The sequence below is a fragment of the Eublepharis macularius genome, chromosome 13, assembly GCF_028583425.1.
Source record: "Eublepharis macularius isolate TG4126 chromosome 13, MPM_Emac_v1.0, whole genome shotgun sequence".
Lineage (NCBI taxonomy): Eukaryota > Metazoa > Chordata > Lepidosauria > Squamata > Eublepharidae > Eublepharis > Eublepharis macularius.
The window spans coordinates 41,361,590-41,379,728 of record NC_072802.1 but is presented as its reverse complement, the minus strand read 5'-3'; the positions used below and the strand labels follow the sequence as shown (position 1 = coordinate 41,379,728).

The window sequence follows — 18,139 nt, the reverse complement described above, 5'->3', positions numbered from 1 at the left end:
CACAGGTAACGAACTTGCATGCACCCTTACCTTAGAAAATGGGAGTGGGCATCACACTGGGGAATGGTGCCCAGAAGAGCCACATGTGGCCCTTAAGCCACGAAGTATCACTGCTATAGTCACAACCATAAGGTCTTAAGAAGCACATTTGTGCTAAAGCTTAACAGCTTAGTCAATTAACTCTAGGTTTAATAATGACAGCCCCTGTAAAAATGTCCCTCCTTTGGAATTCTTTTACTATGCCAACTGTCCAAAGCAAGAGTTGCAGCTTATCTCCTATTTACCAGTTATCCCTCAATTTGAAATGAATTCTGCCTTTCACCCTGACTGTGAATTGCTGAAGTACTTGTCAGCACTCCGTTGTAAATAAATGGCAGCCTAGGCCTGGTTACAGCAGTGAGTAGGTAGCTATGAAATTTGTCAGCTGCTATTCCAGCAGGATCTTTTAGCTCAAGCCTGTTTTCATACTCTAGTACTAATCCAGGAGAGGCTTGCAATCAGAACAGGTAGCATACTTGGCCCTTACTCCATCTAAGGGAAAGCCTGTAAGTTTTGGAATATTCCAAACGAGATTTGTAGTGTCGCTTAACATGCCTGGTGCAAGATTAGGTAACCCCGCCTCCCCCAAGTACGTGAGGAAGTAAAACTTGTTTGGGCTGTACTATTTCAAATTGCATGTCGGTACTCATATGAATATTCCATGAAAAAATGGCTTCCCTCTACCCAGAAAACTAACAACTTGGGGGGAAATCCTATCTTGACCTACCAGATTTAATGTAAAATAATTTGGCATTGAATCATGAGTTCTTACCAGCTGGCTCAAATAACACATCCCAGAAAAAACTTTGTCACCTCACCTGCTGTTACTTTCATGAATTACCTTCACAGTGGTACTAAAATACTGTATTTGTTCTGTCCAGGATAAACAGCCTGATACAGCAGTTTTATTGAACAAACAATATGGGAAAAATAGTTTAAATAATTTGGCCCTGACAAATATTCTGAACTGAAAACGCAGATAATTCTGAAAAAGATCAAGCTCAACATGCTTAGTTAAGGATATTAGTTCTTTATTGGACATTGCAAGATCAAAAGGAAAAACAAAGCTTGCACATCTTTGTGACATAACCATCAATGCTGAAGAGCAAGGTGGATAACTCCTTGTGACTAAGAACAGCCAAGAAGGCGCTTGAAGGGTCTAAAAATTTGGTAACAGATGGGTTGAAAGGGGCTCTAAGCAAGATTCCCATCTTATACTAATACCTGCTGCAACATGAACACAGGGTTTTTTTTACAGCTGAACAGGTTCCCACCCGGTGATTAGATGTAATGGTAAATAAGCAATACAAAGTGCTACTAAAGATAAATTAAACATCAGGAAATGGTACTTGGCACTTTAGAACTCTTGGCATTTCCTCCCAACAACCAGCCATTTCCTCTTTCATCACGATCACTCAGAAATCAAGAAAGTCTGTCATACGAAATTAGTCTTCTGTGACATGCTTCAAAAAGACCCTGACCAATGCTTTTATTAACTGAGCCTGCATGCTATTGTGGCAGAAATTTGAAACAAAACCACTAAGGAAAAAAATTCCACTGGACTAATGGGACTTGTTTCAAACTGGTTTTGACTGTGCTATAATGGTGTATTGAGACATTTCTCCCATTGCTGTGATCGCATACACTCATTTGTTCCTATCTTTGGGGAACTGGACCATAATACGGGTCTCTTGCGTCAGCCCATCCAACTCAGTATGACAGGCTAGATACTGGGAAATAGTTACTGGTGGGTAAGAAAACCAAACTATCCAATTTAAGTAGAAACCATGACTTGGAGAACACCACAGAGTGATAGCTATTAACAGCGATAAGTAGGCCACAAACTTCATAGCCTTGACCATAAAAATAAAAAATTCAAAAGCTGTTATCCAATCTGAATTAGATTTTGGGTATTTTGTGAGAAGTTTAACAGAGTTGGCAATCTTTAAATATACTGGGTGGTCATCAGTGGGTTTATGCTCAGTTTGCTACCTCAGAATAAGACAAAGCATCTTAGGATACCACCAAAGGAAGTTTTTATAATCAGCAGAAACTGAAACGGCAGTCGAGGTAAAAACAAAATCAAACTCAGAAGTCTTCTCTACCACAACCGGCTCTCATTTTAAGGCAGTCTTGTCCACACTGTTTCTCCTGCTCTGAGATTATTTCCAAGTAGAAATAGCTATGCAAACAGACTATAAGTAGAGCATATATATCTTTGTTTTGACACAAACTCATCAGCTAGGCAATTCATGTGCACAAATACAAATGTGTAACTTGTATACTGGTGCCACACTTCTCAAGTGATGACGCGGACAGTTTTACTACACAGAAGTCATCTAACAGGAAAAACATGAACTGGCCTTCAACAGCAGATCAGAAGAGTTTCTTGTATGCCTGTCACCAACGCAAATCAGTTAAATTCGGTGGATATTCACATGCACAGCAAATTGACGCTAACTGCCCCCCTTCTGAACCTTCCACTCTGCTCTAAGGAAGATAACGCAAGAAAATTAATCCCGTCCGGATCTGAAATGTTACAAACAGAAAGCGCAATGAAGCACAGTGGAAAAACAAGTTGAACATGTTTAATGAGTGCTCACAGTGCTCCTTTTACCTTTCCAGCAAGTGATGTGTGCAAGTAAAAGGAGATGCCTAAATCAAAATACACTGCTTGACAGCACAAATCTGGAAAACTTCCACATAACCACCTAATCCTTTGAATGCTATGCATATTTTAAAAGTCATTCAACATCCCTTCTCACCTGAACATACGGTCTTTTGCTGTTGTCCTACATTTCACAGCAGCGCTCACATTCTTCTCACAGCAGTGGTGGGCTCAATGTAATTCAGCCATACTTTTTGCTCTAATCCCCAGTGTGCACAATGTGTGCAATAAAGCAGGTAGGCAAAGACTTGATACAAAAAGAATTGGGATCAAAGCAGTATGATTCAACACTCCTCCCCAGAGTTACTACCCTATTGCAATTTTCTTTTTTCAAAACATGACCCTTTCGGGCTTGCTCAAAGGTACTGACCCACCAACAGACAAAAAAAGTTGATGTATCATTGGCAACAATTCAGGTTGAGAAACCTACCATCACCAGGCAACTACATTTGGGATCAGACTTTTTGAACACCTCTTTCCTTCACCAAGTGGATTCATACCAAGCTATGGACATGTTACAACCCAAAGTACCAAAGACATGGAAGTAACACAGTAACACACTGTCTTTGGGGGCGGGGGGCAGAGAGAAGGAAATAAACACAGAACATCCCTTTCCTCAGCATTCAACAAAACAACAGAACAAGCCACCCACCACCTTCCTGTGCTTTTCTATTACTTTTTTTTAAAAAAAACCCATCTGTCTCCTGGCAACACAATTTGTTTTAGGTGAAATTAATTGCAATAGTGTTTAATGGATGAAAGATAAAAGGTATGTTTTCACAGCATCATTCTAGCAACCGCTTACACTGTTTTGCCAATTTACAATGCAGTCATTGTCATTAACAGTGTTCAGAGAAGGTCCTATTTAATATTTATATATTTATAATATATATATATTTTATAAAGTCTGGAAGATCAATATAAATACTGCTCCAGAAATTTTTAAAAAAGTGTTTTACATCCTCAACTCCAATATTATAGCTCAGTGTCCTGTTCAACTTTTAGAATCATCTGTAAAAATCTTTTTAACGGCGGAGAGGTTCAAGTTTTCGCAACTTCAGTGATGTGCTGGACGACAAAGCATCCTGATTGGAGGAAGAATGGACAGTATCTGGGGACTGAAATAATACTCTGCCCCGGTGATTAAATACATAAAAGGATGGGTGGTTCCTTAATGTGTCAAATGTCCTTCAAAGAGAGAGAGAAAGAGAAAGGGATTAATGCCGAGTCATTGCAATTAATTATCAATAAGTCTGTTTGGATAAAAATGGAAGTATGTGAAGCCAAGGATGCAGTCCTATGCACATATTAGGTAGCCTGTCTGACTGAACTCATGAAACTTACTTGTAAGACAGCATACTTACATTGCATTCAAAGTATTCAAAAACCGCCATAACCAACATAAACACATTCTTGAATGAAATCTCAGACCAATTATCTCCCTTCAATTGATACCCTCAGGTAAGTATCAAGTGTACAGGACAATGGGAACAGCACTGGCATGTAAAGGAAATGCAGAACAAGATCAGATTTGGAATGCTTATGGATACTGTCCACCTATCTTCCCCAAGAGATAGCAGAGGGGAAGAGTACAGCGTGTTGGAAGCTAGAAAGTACAGGTGATGGCAGAAATATTGCTCAAAACAATCTAGATTCAAAGGGTGGGATCCTACCACTTTCCTAGTAGTGCATGAGGGAAGCGCTCCTTTTAGCCTCTAGGCCAGGGCTAGGGGGACTTATTTGGTTAAAATGTCACACAGGATGCATCTGCAGTGAAGAGGGAAATCCAGTGACATTGCATTTCCTTCCTTTTGTACCTGCGGAAAAGTGGGTAGGATCAAACACAAGACCCTGCCTTGTCTATTAGGATGCAATAGCTCAATCCTACCTTGAGCAAGGCCATGATTCATATTTTGGTCCCAGGATGAACTGATGCAACAGAAAGCAGGTATCTTGCACATTTGTTATGTCAGTAAGGGAGCTTTGGCAAGTTTCATCTTGTCATCCCAGCAGTATTATGTGATACCAACAAGCACTTGCCATATTTTATTTATTTAAAACATTTTTATGCTGCCTTTCTACTCAAATAGGGACCCTAAGGCAGTGAACATTAAAACATTATAAAAGATTAACAAATGTATAATTTATTTATTTATTTATTCAATTTATATACCGCCCATCCCCAGGGGCTCTGGGCGGTGAACAGTTAAAATTGATAGTATTAAACAGGGCTTTTTTTTGGAAAAAGAGGTGGTGGAACTCAGTGGGTTGCCCTTGGAGAAGATGTTCACATGGCTGGTGGCCCCACCCCCCGATCTCCAGACAGAGGGGAGTTGAGATTGCCCTCCGCATCGCTTGGTGGCGCGGAGGGCAATCTCAACTCACCTCTGTCTGGAGATCAGGGGGCAGGGCCACCGGCCATGTGAACATTTTCAAGAGGTTCTGGAACTCCGTTCCACCGCGTTCCAGCTGAAAAAAAGCCCTGGTATTAAAACTCACACAAAGACCAAGAGTAGGGGTGGGGGAGGGGCCCATAACAATTATTGAGGGTATGCCATACAAAACAAAAGGTCTTCACCTGCCAGCAAAAGACAGCAATACAGGGGGGACAGACGAATCTCCCTGGGGAGGGAGTTAAAATGTTTTAGAGCTATGACCAAGAAGTCCCTTTCTCGGGTTGCCACCATCTAGCGTCAGGTGGCAGAGGCACACAAAGCAGGGCCTCCCAAGATGACTGAAGCAAACTGGTGCATATTGGAGAAGGAGTTCCTTAAGGTATACTGGCCCCGAGCCATTAAACGCTGTGTCCTGTTCTACACAGCTAGAGGTACAGAAAGCAGGAGTTCCTACTAAGCAAGTTCTTTAAGCTGTTTTGCAGGCAGGACAAGAAAAAGAATGGGGAGCAACAGAAGAAAAGTAACAGTAGGGATAAAAAAAATAACCATACTTATTTTTTAGCTCTGAAGTAGCATCCATGTCTTTAAATTCTCCTGCAATATGTACTATGCCATAACAGGTAACCGCAAAGGCCAACAGTGTTTGAAGAACTATCTGTAATGATATATTAAGGAAAACACTTCAGTGGCTACAGTGATTCATACTTTGTTTCATCTTCAATATCCAGGCTTCTGCTGCTTTTCAAGCAGGGAGCACCAACAGCTTTCGAGAAGTACAATGCAGTCCATTGCACCCAAGTTCAACCCCTGCTTAGCCATGAAAAAAGCCGCCTCAAGCAAGCAACTACTTTGCTGCCATGTCCATCCTTGTGAGAACAGCATGAGAAGAACCTGATTGCACATCTTATGCTGATACTTAAAATTCTATGGCACAAGCATAAAGAACAATGCCGAAATTCAGTTTGATCACACAAGCAAAGCAAACAGAACCAGCTCCCTCAGAACTAAAATTAGAAGCAAGTTGATTAGGTTAGGATTCAGGTAATGGTAGGACATTCAACAGCTCTACACAAACAAATAGTAGCCAAATGCCAGAGGGAGCAGCTGTTTGCTCAGCAGAGCATGGGGAGTAGAGTAGCTTTCTGAGTACTGACTGGAGAGAGTAGGGAATTCCTAGAGGGATGCTTCTAAGGGAGGAGACAGGAGCCAAACTGAGCATTTGTTTTAACCTCAGGGTCAGCGGCTGCAATATGAGGCTGAAGATTCAAACAAACAGAAATAGAAATCGCTCCAATTCACTTGTAGAAACAAAAGTAACACATCATACAACATAGGGCACTCTTCACAAGCTACTCAAATTGTTAAATTTGTTCCTCAATTTGACTTTGCTGCAACTGAAAACAATCTAAATGCAAACATTTAAGAATTACAATGTCTGCAGTCTCATCAATGGAAGAACAAAGAACATGCAACTTACATCCACTGGCAAGGTTTCATCTTCTTTCTCTGTTAATCTCATATATGAACGATCTATAAAATAAAGACATACAAATAAATGACTGATTTCTTTCGTTATACTCAGAGCACATAAAAAGGACCTCACTACTGAGTTTTCTCATCAGCTCCATCACAGACATGTAAGCGTTACCTTCCAAGAGTTTCTCTCACAGGCAGTATTAAACTGATCTTCAAAGCTTGTTTTGATGAATAATGCATCTACCTCATCTCTTTAAGAGAAAGACAAATGTGGCTGGTAGGTATGACCAAGGAATGCAAGATATTTTCTGGTTTCCAGATAAAAAGACAAGACCACACACACTTTATCACAAATCGCCATTTCAACTAAAAGCAACCACATGGACCTATTTTACTGCTCTGTTGAACTTCTAATCAGCTTTACTAGCAGAGACTCACCACTACTCAAACTAATTTATACTAGTTAAAACAGATGCATGGGAATCTGTGCAAATTTGCAACATAGTTCTAAGATTAAGGTTAGGAAGAGGTGCATCAATAATTATATGCCAGTGTTTCTTACCTAACAGGCTAAGTTGCCTGTACAAATCTTTAGAACTGTATGACAATCTACTATTAGATTAACATTTTACTAACAAATGTGTGAGCAGCTGAAACTTTTAAAACTTCTGTGTTCAGAGGTAAGTATAACACTGAATATCAGCTGCAGAAGTGGGGGGTGGGGGGAATTGCATCAACAAAGAATCCATATAACATAGAAATCACCATTTAAATCAGAGTAAAAAGACGCAGATTGCATAATTGAAGACTACTGCCTTCAATTCTGAGTAATTAAACTCACTAGGCTATGGACTATTAGTGACAGATTTTTAGGGAAAGTACTTGCCTTTTAAACTAGAGGCTGGCAAACCACTGTCAAATATGTGACAGACACCTCCAGGACAGGCCCATAAAATTATCTATTCAATTGTACTGAAGTCCAGATTGTGTCTTAATTTGTTCTGATTGTTCTAACTGATCACTAGTATCAATTTATCTGGCAGGCGAATCAGAAGTGTGAAAACGGTTTAGACACAATATTGTGCTAGTAATTGCTGCTCAGTACTTTTGCAAACCTGGCAAATGCTTCTAGGCTTGGTGTTCAGTCGCACAATTCTACTAAATTAACATTTGTAGACCCTTTTTTAAAAAGTACTGGTACTCATATGTATGGTTGCACTGATTTCCACAAATCCTGTCCCCCTCCCTGGAAGCCTCAGGAGACACCCCCCGCAAAGATGCCAGTACTCAAACACACTTGACATAATATTCACTTGACATAATATTCTGTCCTTTGCCTGTCCCATCAGGTTACTCATAGTAATAGCCTGCTATTCATCTCCTTGCTCCTCAATATTGCATCTTTCCTTTTTTTTACCTTTTGAGCTTTATCAATCAACTGGCTCATCTCCAGTTCTTGGCAGTATCTCATTGACTTGCAAAATCACCTCCGTTCCATACTTTTCAGGCTTTATAATCCCCATACTATCCTGTATTTCAGCCTTCTTTCACACTAAAGATACCAATCCTGTTATTTGTCAGGTCCAAGGTTCTACAAACTGCATCGAAGGCAGAATCAGGTTTGGCTTTTTTCTATCAATGTTGCAAGGATAAAAGGGAAAAGGGGTTGGCCCCTTTAATACAACTCTGGGGACCACTATGCCTTTTCCCAGATATCACCTTAAAATCACTCTGCAGAGATGCCTTCTTGTGTTATATCTATAAAAGGCAGATCTCCACACACATTGCAGTATGACCAAGAAATAGAATCAAGGAAGGGGTTAGGAAAGTGGCCACGATCCATTTCTTAGTTTAAGGTGGAACAAGACTCTTATTTTGGCTATTTTATTTATTTACATTATTTACAGTCCACTTCTCTCACTGACTCAAGACAGATTACACAGTGTGAGTTAGTACAGTCATAACGACATTTCAATAATGCAATAGGGTCTATAAATGCAAATTTGCAAAAATTTAAAACCAGTAGAAATCCAATACTAATTTGAAGAAATGCCGAAACAGAGCAGAAGCAATTCTAAGACTGGTATATTAAACAACATAGAACTACTCAGTAGGATCATACCCAAAGCCACAAACAGCACACAGTACCACAGCATAGTAAAGTCTACAGTCACTATCCCTCTACTGATGCATCCCTCTGAGACCACGTCCTTACAGTACAGCTCTCCTATCAGAGTAAAAAAAGCCCACTTGAATAATTCAGTTTTGCATTATTGGCAGAAAGCCAGGAGAGTGGGAGCTTTCCTGACCTCTTCGGGTAGACCGTTCCATAAAGGGGGGGGGGACGGGACCACAGAAAATGCACATGTATGGGTAGCTGTTGATTTTGCCCATGTGCAAGGTGGCACCTACAGAAGACCCTGTTCAAATGAGTGAAATGGACGTGGTGGAACATAGGGAGAGAAGCAGTCCTGTAGATATGCCAGACGAAGGCCATGAATTATTTTGTATGTGATAGCCAATATCTTGAATTGAGGACCGCGACTAATAGGTCGCTAGGGGTTGGTCTGATTCTCAAAGGGTAAGATCCCAAGGGACAAGGAGCATGTTCAGCCTCCACCCCTGGGTGCATCCATAGAAGTCAATGTACTTCCTACATTCCACTCCGAGCTCCTCAGAATAAGAACGAGTTAAAAACACGATGGAGAAGGAATCGAAATATTGCTCTTGGAAACAATATGGCAACGGTAAATCCTACTTATCATCCTGACTCCTGGTCCCCCATAACGTGTATGATCTTGATTACAATGACAGGAAACTCCCCCTCCCAATTTCGCCCGTGCTCAGCCTCCTTAAAGGTCCTGACTACCATTTTAGCAATCCCAATTTCTGATCCAATCAGCATTGTTCTCTTCCTTCCTCCTCCAAAATCACTTTCTAGAAGGAATGTCAACTTCTGAGGTGGCCCCATCCACTGGCTGTTAGCAGCCAATGAACACACAGACCCTAATAAGGGTCACGTCGAGCTCCACGCCCGCCACTCAGGCAGCTGTTCCACGCTCCGGATCAGACCGAGCTGGGTCTTCCCTGTACAGTTAGCAACCTGGGACTTCAGCCCCTCGGGAGTCCCTTCTCCGGCCTAGACTTGCCCAACACGGCCCTCCTCCTTCAGTATACCGAGGAAGTGAGCGCACCAGGCCCTAGACCTCCCCTCCTCTCCACACACGTATCAGGGGAGAGCGCGGGCGCTACTTACGCTGTGCCGCGGAGAAGGCCGCGTGCGCCAGGGCGAAAAGTCCGATCCCAACCAGCCCTTTCCATAGCGAGGAAGCCGCCATCATCCACCCTCCTCCCTCAGCGACCGGCGGAGGCGCGCGCAGGCGGGCTAGACAAGGGGGAGGCGCGTGCGCGCACTTTCTTTTTCCGGCGCGTCGCGATGACGTCAAAGTGGGGGAGGGCGGAGAGAAAACGAGGGGCGGGTTCCTCAAGAGAGGGCAGAGCTGTTCCGGTAAGAAGACGGAACGAAGCGGAGGAATGGTGGGTGGGGCTAAGTGATCGCTGCTGATCGTCGCGCTGTCTCTCGCTTGTCGGTCTTTCTGAGGCGGCTTTTGACGGGCTCCTTTTTTTATGCTTTCCTATGACGGCGGGAGGAGAAAGCGCTCGCCACATCCACCTGTTGTCAGTCAATTGCTAATAATTGTCGCGGGCCCTCACCCCACACGAGAAAGAATAACGGTAACCGTGAGAGAGTTCATGTGGGCTGGGAGCGCCTGCCTTGCGCACACTCCCCCCCCCCCCATTTAATATGAAGAGGGGATAAGAACGCAGACATACTAAACAGGGCTGTTACCAGGTTTCCTGAGAGAAGGAATTCCACTTTTCTTGAGTTGTGGCTGTTTTGTTTACCCCGCATGCTCATAACTTGAGGAAGGTTAGCCTGCAGTAGAACAGCAGGATTTGAGTCCATTGGCACCTCTTTGACACAAGATTTTCAGGGTATGAATTTCCAAGAATCAAAGCTCCCTTCTTTGGATACAGGGAATAAAGAATACAATCAGGCCCTTCTTCCCCCTGCTTCCACAGCTTTAGCTAAGCCCCAGAAATAGCCAGGATTTAGTCTGGATTTGAATCCAGTGGCACCTTAGAGATTAGATCGACAAGATTTTCAGGGTCTAAGCTTTCAAGAGTCAAAGCTCCTGAAAATCTTGTTGGTCTGGACTCCAATCGTGCTGTCTTGTATGCTCATAAGTGTTCGATTATACCAGATACCGTGTCCACAATAAACGGTTCTGGTCTGCCACAGTTTATGATCAGCTCAAGAGGTGGATGGCCATGAGCTATTTGCAGGGCAGAGAGTGCTTTATTGGCAGAAGCTTGGGCTAGGAAGACCATTTCCAGGCCTGAGGAATTCCACAGGGGTAGCTTTGTTGCAAGAAGGAATTCTGTGGCACCTTAAATGACACACGTTATTGTGGCTAAAGCTTTCATGGACTGAGCAAGATGATATTTGGCGCATCAGATGAAGTATGGTCTACTCTATATAAGCATCTGACACAAGATTTGAGCCTTTACAGTGTCTCATTTTAGTTCTAACAAAGTTTCTCAGTTTTAATGGAGGGAAAGATGCAGTCGGGTTTCCAAGGGAGGGACTCTTGTACTTCATTTAAAACTGATCTGGTGTTCTGTGTGAGCAATGTGGTTTGCAAATCATACCAAATTATTCAGTATGGAGAATGCCAAAGTAGACTGAAAATACTCTAAAAGAATTCCTCTGAATGGACAACAAATGGCAAATAAGATTCATTGTAAGTAAATGCAAATGGATGTATATCGGGGCAAAAAAAATCATATGTACATTGATGGAGTCTGAACTGGGAAAGAAATCTTGGTATCATAGTGGACATGGTGAGAAAACATAACTCAGTGGCAAATTCCAGGCTAGGGATTATAATAAAAAGACTTAAAATAAGGGCCGTCGTCACACAGGCATCTCTTCTGTTAAATTTACAGCATATAGCGTCCTACCTGTTATCGGCACAGTAACGTTTCTTTGGGTCACCTAACGGCTCTTCGCGCCACCAGCTGTCCACACCGAAGCACTCTGTTCTGTTCTCTCTAACCGCGCAGAAGCAGCTCCTCCCTCCTTTTTTATTATTCTGGCATTTAATTCCACTATAACGGAATAACAGCATATAAACATTCCGTTAGAGCAGAACATTACGACCCTTTTGTTTTTCCAACTTTGAAATTATATGAATAGCCCTTTGCCCGCAGAAAACTCCGTTTGACATGATCCCCATCGCTGAAGACTCTGCCATGGCGACTGAGTCATTTTTACTTCAGCAGAAAATTTGCATTGTGTTATGTCGTTATAAGGACATAATAAAATTAAAAAAGGGGAGTCGCGGGAAGAAATGGATTTTGGGATTGAAGGGAGGGCATAGGTCGTTGCCTGGCGAAATACATCGATGTGAGGCATTCACACTGAGGCACAAAATAATGCGACTATTAAGCACAAAGCAGAAGAGAGAAAATCGCTAGAGCGTTGGAATAAGGTGGGTGTTTGCCAGGAAATAGCGCCATTTTAGCGCTAAATAAAAGCCCGTGTGACGACAGCCAAGATCACCAGAATGCCTCATAAAATCTATAATGCAATACATGCACAATTCTGGCTGTCTGGTCTCAAAATAGATACTTTATAGTTGGAAAAATTACAGAGGACAACAAGAATGATCAGAATTCCAGAGGGTTAGTTGAGTTTGTTGCTGCAAAAATAAACAGAATTCTTGTAGAACCTTACAGACTCACAAATTTTTAGTATAAATTTCCTAGATCAGGGTCCACTTCAGCAAATCATGAGCAACCTCTAGTTTAAAAAAAAAAGTTAGATTAACACACCATCAGTCATTAAAGTATCACAGAATGATCAAGGGGTTAGAATATCCTAGAAGGTAAAAAAAACAGGGCTTGTTGGTTTTTTGGGGGGGGGGGTGGAAGGGTGGCTTTGGGAGATAGGACAGGTGCATGACGATATGGAGACTGGATTGAGAAAATTCAGTACTGGAACTGAAGATCACCCATTGATCTTGGCAGTAGATTAGAACTCAGAAAAAAGTAGTTTTTCACACACCACATAATTTATGGAATTCCCTGCCATAACATATAGCAGTGGTTACTAGTTTAAAGGAAATTAGGTAAAATTAAGAAGCAGACTATCAACAGCTATTAGTCACAATATTTAAATGGGCAATATTTAAATGTTAAGCGTAAGCATAATTTAAGCATTTTCCTATGTGATGTTGCATGCAGCCAGTATCTCTCTTGTAACCTGGGCCTTCAGCAGCTGCATGAGCAGTGTAAACATGCTACAAAACTAGCCCAGGCTGGTGATGCGCTGGTCTGCTGACATTGCACAAGTAGTGGTCCACATTAAACCAGACCCTCGGTGCATGCAACATCCACAGGAAAGATCTTCTTGCCCCCCCAGCATCATGCTTTAATTGGGCCCAGATGCTGGGATAAATAACAGGGCAAGGCTGCTCATGCCCTGCTTGCAAGCTTCCCAGAAGTATCTGTCTGACCATTGTTGGATCCCAGATGCTGGATTAAGGGAGTAACCTGTCTAAGGAAGTCTACTCAGACCATTTTAATCAATGGTCTTTATTATCAGGAAAATGCTTCTAGGATTGCACTATAAATGGGTCCTTGATCTGGGCTAGCAGAGCTTTTCTCATACTGCGGTAGGTACCTCTCTGATCTGGAAAATATATACCCTCATTGACAAGCCAGTTATCCTCTAAATCTCAGCCATCTCATTTTGAAAATGTCAAAGTCTTTACTTTTCTTGGCCTTCTGCCAAAAAGCCAAGTTACTAAAGCAACCACATCTTCAAGTTGTACATCTTGATAACTGAGCAGGTATAGTTGTGTATATAAATGCAGTTCTCACTGGATGTAGCTGGTAAATACGGTGTCAGCTGCTTTGAATAGCCTGTTCCTTCTCTCGCAAACGTGGCATAAACAAAAGTGTCTTGCATTCTTTTCTTTATGTTGACCAGCAGGGAAAAACAATTCTTGTTAGATTACATTTAAAAGAAAGCCAGGATGTCAAATGAAAGAAAACCACACACTGTGTTGATAATCTATGTCTTTATTACACTGCCGTCATTTTTTACGATAGCATATATTTACAGTTTTGGTGTATTTTAATCCCTTCAAGTAAATAGGATTGGCGTGTAAGGCAACAGTAATAACTGTGCTTACAGTCTTATGCCACAATAAATATGGCACAAGCATTTTTACAGTGGTGTATAACTTTTGTTGCTGAAACACGGCTGTCCCTCTGGAATTCATAACCATATTTTCAGCCCGATCCACTATGTTTTCCTGGGATTAAATCTTGCTATTAATGGATTTGTATTTAAGGCTGCAATCGCACCTTTGCAAAGAAGCCTCACTAGATTTATTGGAAGCAGTCATTTAACATATTTTACTAAGACCAAGCAAAGGCTTGCACTTCGATTTAAAAAAGCGTAAGGTGCCACGGGACTCTTGTTTTTGCTCCACAAGACTCTAAAGAAATCTGTAATTAACTAGTGAGTGAATTTTTGAGACTCCCAGGACTTTCACATCCAGAACAAATTTAAGTCCGTTGAACTTAATGAGCTTAAAATGGAGTAACTCTATATAAGATTGCAATGTTAATCAGGCTGGATGTTAAGCGATGCCCGCATAACACTTCCTGTGGGGAAGGGGTAAAAGCTGGAACAGCCTGGAATGGGCATTAAACAAATAATGGCACCACAAAAAACTGTGGGATGTGTTAAAGACACCAGCGAACAATAATTTAGAAATGAAAACATGGCAATATCATGCTTTTGTTAACCCTTTCCCTGCCAAAATGCTCCTGGAACACCACGAAACAGGCTCTAAAAGAAATGCCAGTGCCTCAAAAAAGAGTGGGAAGGAATAAAGACACAAAAGATCCGTAGTCTACAAACAAAAACATGGAAAAAGCAGGCTTTCATTAACCCTTTCACTTCCAAAATGCTCCTGGAACACCATGGGACGGGCACTAAATAAACGCTAGTACCAAAAAAATCAGTGGGAAGTAATAAAGACACCAGAAAACAATATTTTAGAAATGAAAACATGGCAATATCATGCTTTTATTAATCCTTTCCCTGCCAAAATGCTCCTGGAACACCACAGAACAGGCCGGAACAGGCTCTAAAGAAATGCCAGTACCACAAGAAACAGCGGGAAGGATTAAAGACACAAGAGAATAGTATTGTATAAATGAAAACATGGACATATCAGGCTTTCATGCATTTTTCCATTATTTCATAAGGGCCAACGTGCTTTCCATTATTCCCTATGGGCAATCGCTGATCCCATTATTTCCTATAGGCAAGCATGCCCTCCATTATTCCCTATGGGCAATTACTGTACCCATTATTCCCTATGGGAGAGCTTATTCTCCCTTATACCCTCTGGGCAAGCATGGCCTCCATTATTCCATATGGGCAATTGCTGTCCCTATTGTTGCCTGTGGCAAGTGTACTTTCCATTATTCCCTGTGGGCACACACGCACTCCGTTATTCCCTGTGTGCAATCTCTGGCCCCATTATTCCCTGTGGGGAAACGTGCTTTCCGTTGTTCCTTATGGGCAAGCGTTCTTTCCATTATTTCCAAAGGGCCAGCGTACTTTCCATTCTCCCCTATGGGCAAGCGTGGTCTTCCTTTTTTCTCTTTTTTAAATATATATAATTAAAAACCTAAAAAAAACTACAATTACACATATACTATAAAACAAACAAGAATAAACAACTGATCAACATACAAAAACATACATAATACAAAAACAGAACAACAAAAACAATCTAAAATGTTTCGGATTTTCTCCAGAACAAATATTCATGTCATCTCCAATGTACACTTTCTCTAAGTAATGATTAACAGCGGTCTAATGTCAAAATCCCTTAATCCAGAAATCATCAAATCATTGTTATGTATTTCATATAAATAGTCTATGAAGGGTTTCCATTCATCAACAAATGAACGTATTGACTTAGCGGTTCCTCAGACCGCTACTGGCTGGCACATATCCCAACAGAAAGTTCATCATTCCCAAGAGAAATGTCTCAGGTTTCAATTGCACTTTAATCTTTAAAATCTTCTGTATCAATAATTGTATTTGTTTCCAAAAAGTTTTTGCTAACTTACAAGACCTCCACATATGAAAGAACAATCTTTTCATGTTAAGTACATTTCCAACATGCATTCGATGTACCCTTATACTTTCTAGCCAATTTCTCAGGAGTCATATACCATCGATACATCATCTTATAATTTTTTTCCTTAAGACTGGAACTTAATGTAACTTTCAATCCTTTTAACCACATATTTTCCAATTGTTCCATATCATACCCAAAGTTTTTAGCCCATTTAATCATACGTTCTTTGACTTGCTCTGCTTCTGTTCTCTGGAAACTGGGCAAGCAGTCTTGATTATTCCCTAGGGACCACCACTGCCCCCATTATTTCCTATGGGTAAACACATCCCACCGTTTTTTGTGGTCTATTTGTTTAATGCCCGTTCCGGCATGTTCCGGCTTTTACCCCTTCCCCTTCCCGCGCTCCGTCTGAGCACTGTAAAAATGTACAGACTTTGGGACTTTTCCATCATGCTTCCAAATACCCTCCTCCACCCCCAACCCCCTTGACATTCTTTTTGATGAAGCCTTTTAGGAAATCGAAAGCGCGCTCATCGCTAGTGAAACATGACGGCCGCTTTGGGGATTTCCCCCCTGTACTCTATGCTGAGAACCCCGTGGGCCTCTTACTTCCGAGTAAACAGGCAGCATGTGACTGCAACAGCCTCCACTTTGCTAGGGAGCACCCCTTCCCGAATCAGCCGTGTTTGTTTATAAGTAAACAAGGGCAGCAGGCGAGGACTGCAAGCGTGCTCTCCAACCGAAAGCCACAGCAGGACGCGTCTCTCTTTCCTGCCCGTAAACAAGGGGGCGGGGGGAACAGCCCGCTTCCTCCGGCGCCTGCTCCCTGGGCGTCCGCCTGGTAGCGCCTGCGCGCTCCTCGCCTCGGCCGCCTCCGCCTCCTCTTCTCACTCCAGCCTCAGCCCCGGGCAGACAGGAGGAGCGAGCCAGTGCCAAAGCCATGGCCCTCCTGGGGAGATGCTGGGGCGCCCAGCCGGGGCGCCCGGAGCGCCCCCTGCAACGGCTTCTTGGGCTGCTGCTGCTGGCGATGGCTGGGCTGGACCCCCGGGCCGGGGCAGGAGCTCTGGCAGATCCCCCCGCCTTGGTCACCCGGCCCATGGCCCTGGAGGAGGAGATCGTGTCCGAGAAGGCGGCCGAAGCCAGCCACCGCCAAGACAGCGCCAACCTGCTCATCTTCATCCTCCTGCTCACCCTCACCATCCTCACCATCTGGCTCTTCAAGCACCGCCGGGCGCGCTTCCTCCATGAGACCGGGCTGGCCATGATCTACGGTGAGTGGGACGGCTTGCCCGCTGCTCCAGTGGAAGGCTGCGCGCCCGCATCCGGAGCCCCCGGGCCACAGCTACCCCCGGGCCCAAATCCAGACAGTCAGGTTAGGAGCCCGAGGTCTGGCGGACCCGCCCACTCCTCCTTCCAGATCCTGAGCCTTCATTGCCTTTGCAGCGTTTAAGGTGCATCTCGCATTTCAGAAAACAATCCCTCCAGCCCCTTGCCATGCAGCACGCAGTTTAGAAAGAAGCTTTCGGGTTCTCCTCCTGCTGGACCTGTTTCTATTCATGCCCATAATCTTTGCTACCCCTGAATCTGGGGTTGCCAACCTCCGGGTGGGGCCTGGAGTTCTCCCAGAATTACAGTCAATCTCCAGGCTACAGAGATCATTTTTCCTGCAGGAAATGGCAGCATAGAGTGCAGACTCTACAGTATACCAGAGAATCTAGGTGAAATTCTGCCCCAAATTCCCACCTCCACAATCAGCACCTCATATCATCAGGAATTTTCCAGGCCACAGTTGGCAGCTCTACCTGCATCTGTTTAAGTAGGCATTGCTGAAAGCTCATAATCTGTTTGTCTGGTTCTAAATGCTGGGGGTGAGTAGAGCTGTTGCCTGGTTTGTGAGAATCCCTGCAGACGCATTTGGCTGGCTACTGTTGCAAAAGGATCTTTGGTCTAATCCAGCAGGGCCATTTTTATGCTCTTGCCCATCCATCGAAAATACTGTCCAACAAATGAACTTCTCTGTACTTATTTTGTGCTCACCTGGTGCCCCAAGGTGCCCTGTCTGTCTGCTGTGCTCCAACTGTCCACAGAGTTGCAGTCATCTCTGAAGAAGTCCAGAGGCCAGATTTCAAGTGCTTAAAAGCTGGGGGCAGGGTGGCTTTTTGAAGAATTCTGTTCAGATTCTGAAGTCTTGAGCAGTAGAAAAGAGGACAAGTCCAGTAACACCTATAAGACTAACAAAATTTGTGATAGGGTATGAGCTTTCATGAGTCACAGCTCACTCCTAACAAATTTTGTTAGTCTTATCAGTGTGTCTGGACTCTTTT

At 43.0% G+C, this 18,139-nt stretch overlaps 2 protein-coding genes across 2 annotated transcripts in view; one reads left to right on the top strand and one right to left on the bottom strand.

The window, feature by feature from the left end:
- Positions 1–1,049: 1,049 nt before the first annotated feature.
- Positions 1,050–9,948, bottom strand: MMGT1 (membrane magnesium transporter 1). The gene is made up of 4 exons (XM_054996845.1): positions 9,836–9,948; positions 6,581–6,633; positions 5,655–5,758; positions 1,050–3,895 (listed from the first exon to the last, which is right to left on the bottom strand). The coding sequence occupies exons 1-4, from the start codon at positions 9,918–9,920 to the stop codon at positions 3,733–3,735; spliced, it is 405 nt and encodes a 134-aa protein (XP_054852820.1). The 5' UTR covers positions 9,921–9,948; the 3' UTR covers positions 1,050–3,732.
- A 6,776-nt stretch (positions 9,949–16,724) lies between these two features.
- SLC9A6 (solute carrier family 9 member A6) overlaps positions 16,725–18,139 on the top strand; it is a 50,782-nt gene continuing 49,367 nt past the window's right edge. Inside the window, exon 1 of the mRNA XM_054996277.1 lies at positions 16,725–17,086. Coding sequence (XP_054852252.1) covers positions 16,756–17,086 — 331 coding nt within the window. The 5' untranslated portion in view covers positions 16,725–16,755. The remainder of the gene's footprint in view (positions 17,087–18,139) is intronic.

Excerpts from the sequence above, each read along its gene's own strand:
- MMGT1 (XM_054996845.1), bottom strand. The coding sequence starts at position 9,920 with ATGATGGCGGCTTCCTCGCTATGGAAAGGGCTGGTTGGGATCGGACTT. Across the intron at positions 6,634-9,835 it reads GGCCTTCTCCGCGGCACAGC|ATCGTTCATATATGAGATTA; the intron begins GTAAGTAGCGCC and ends TTTATTTTATAG. Across the intron at positions 3,896-5,654 it reads ACTTCAGAGCTAAAAAATAA|GACATTTGACACATTAAGGA; the intron begins GTATGGTTATTT and ends CTCTCTTTGAAG.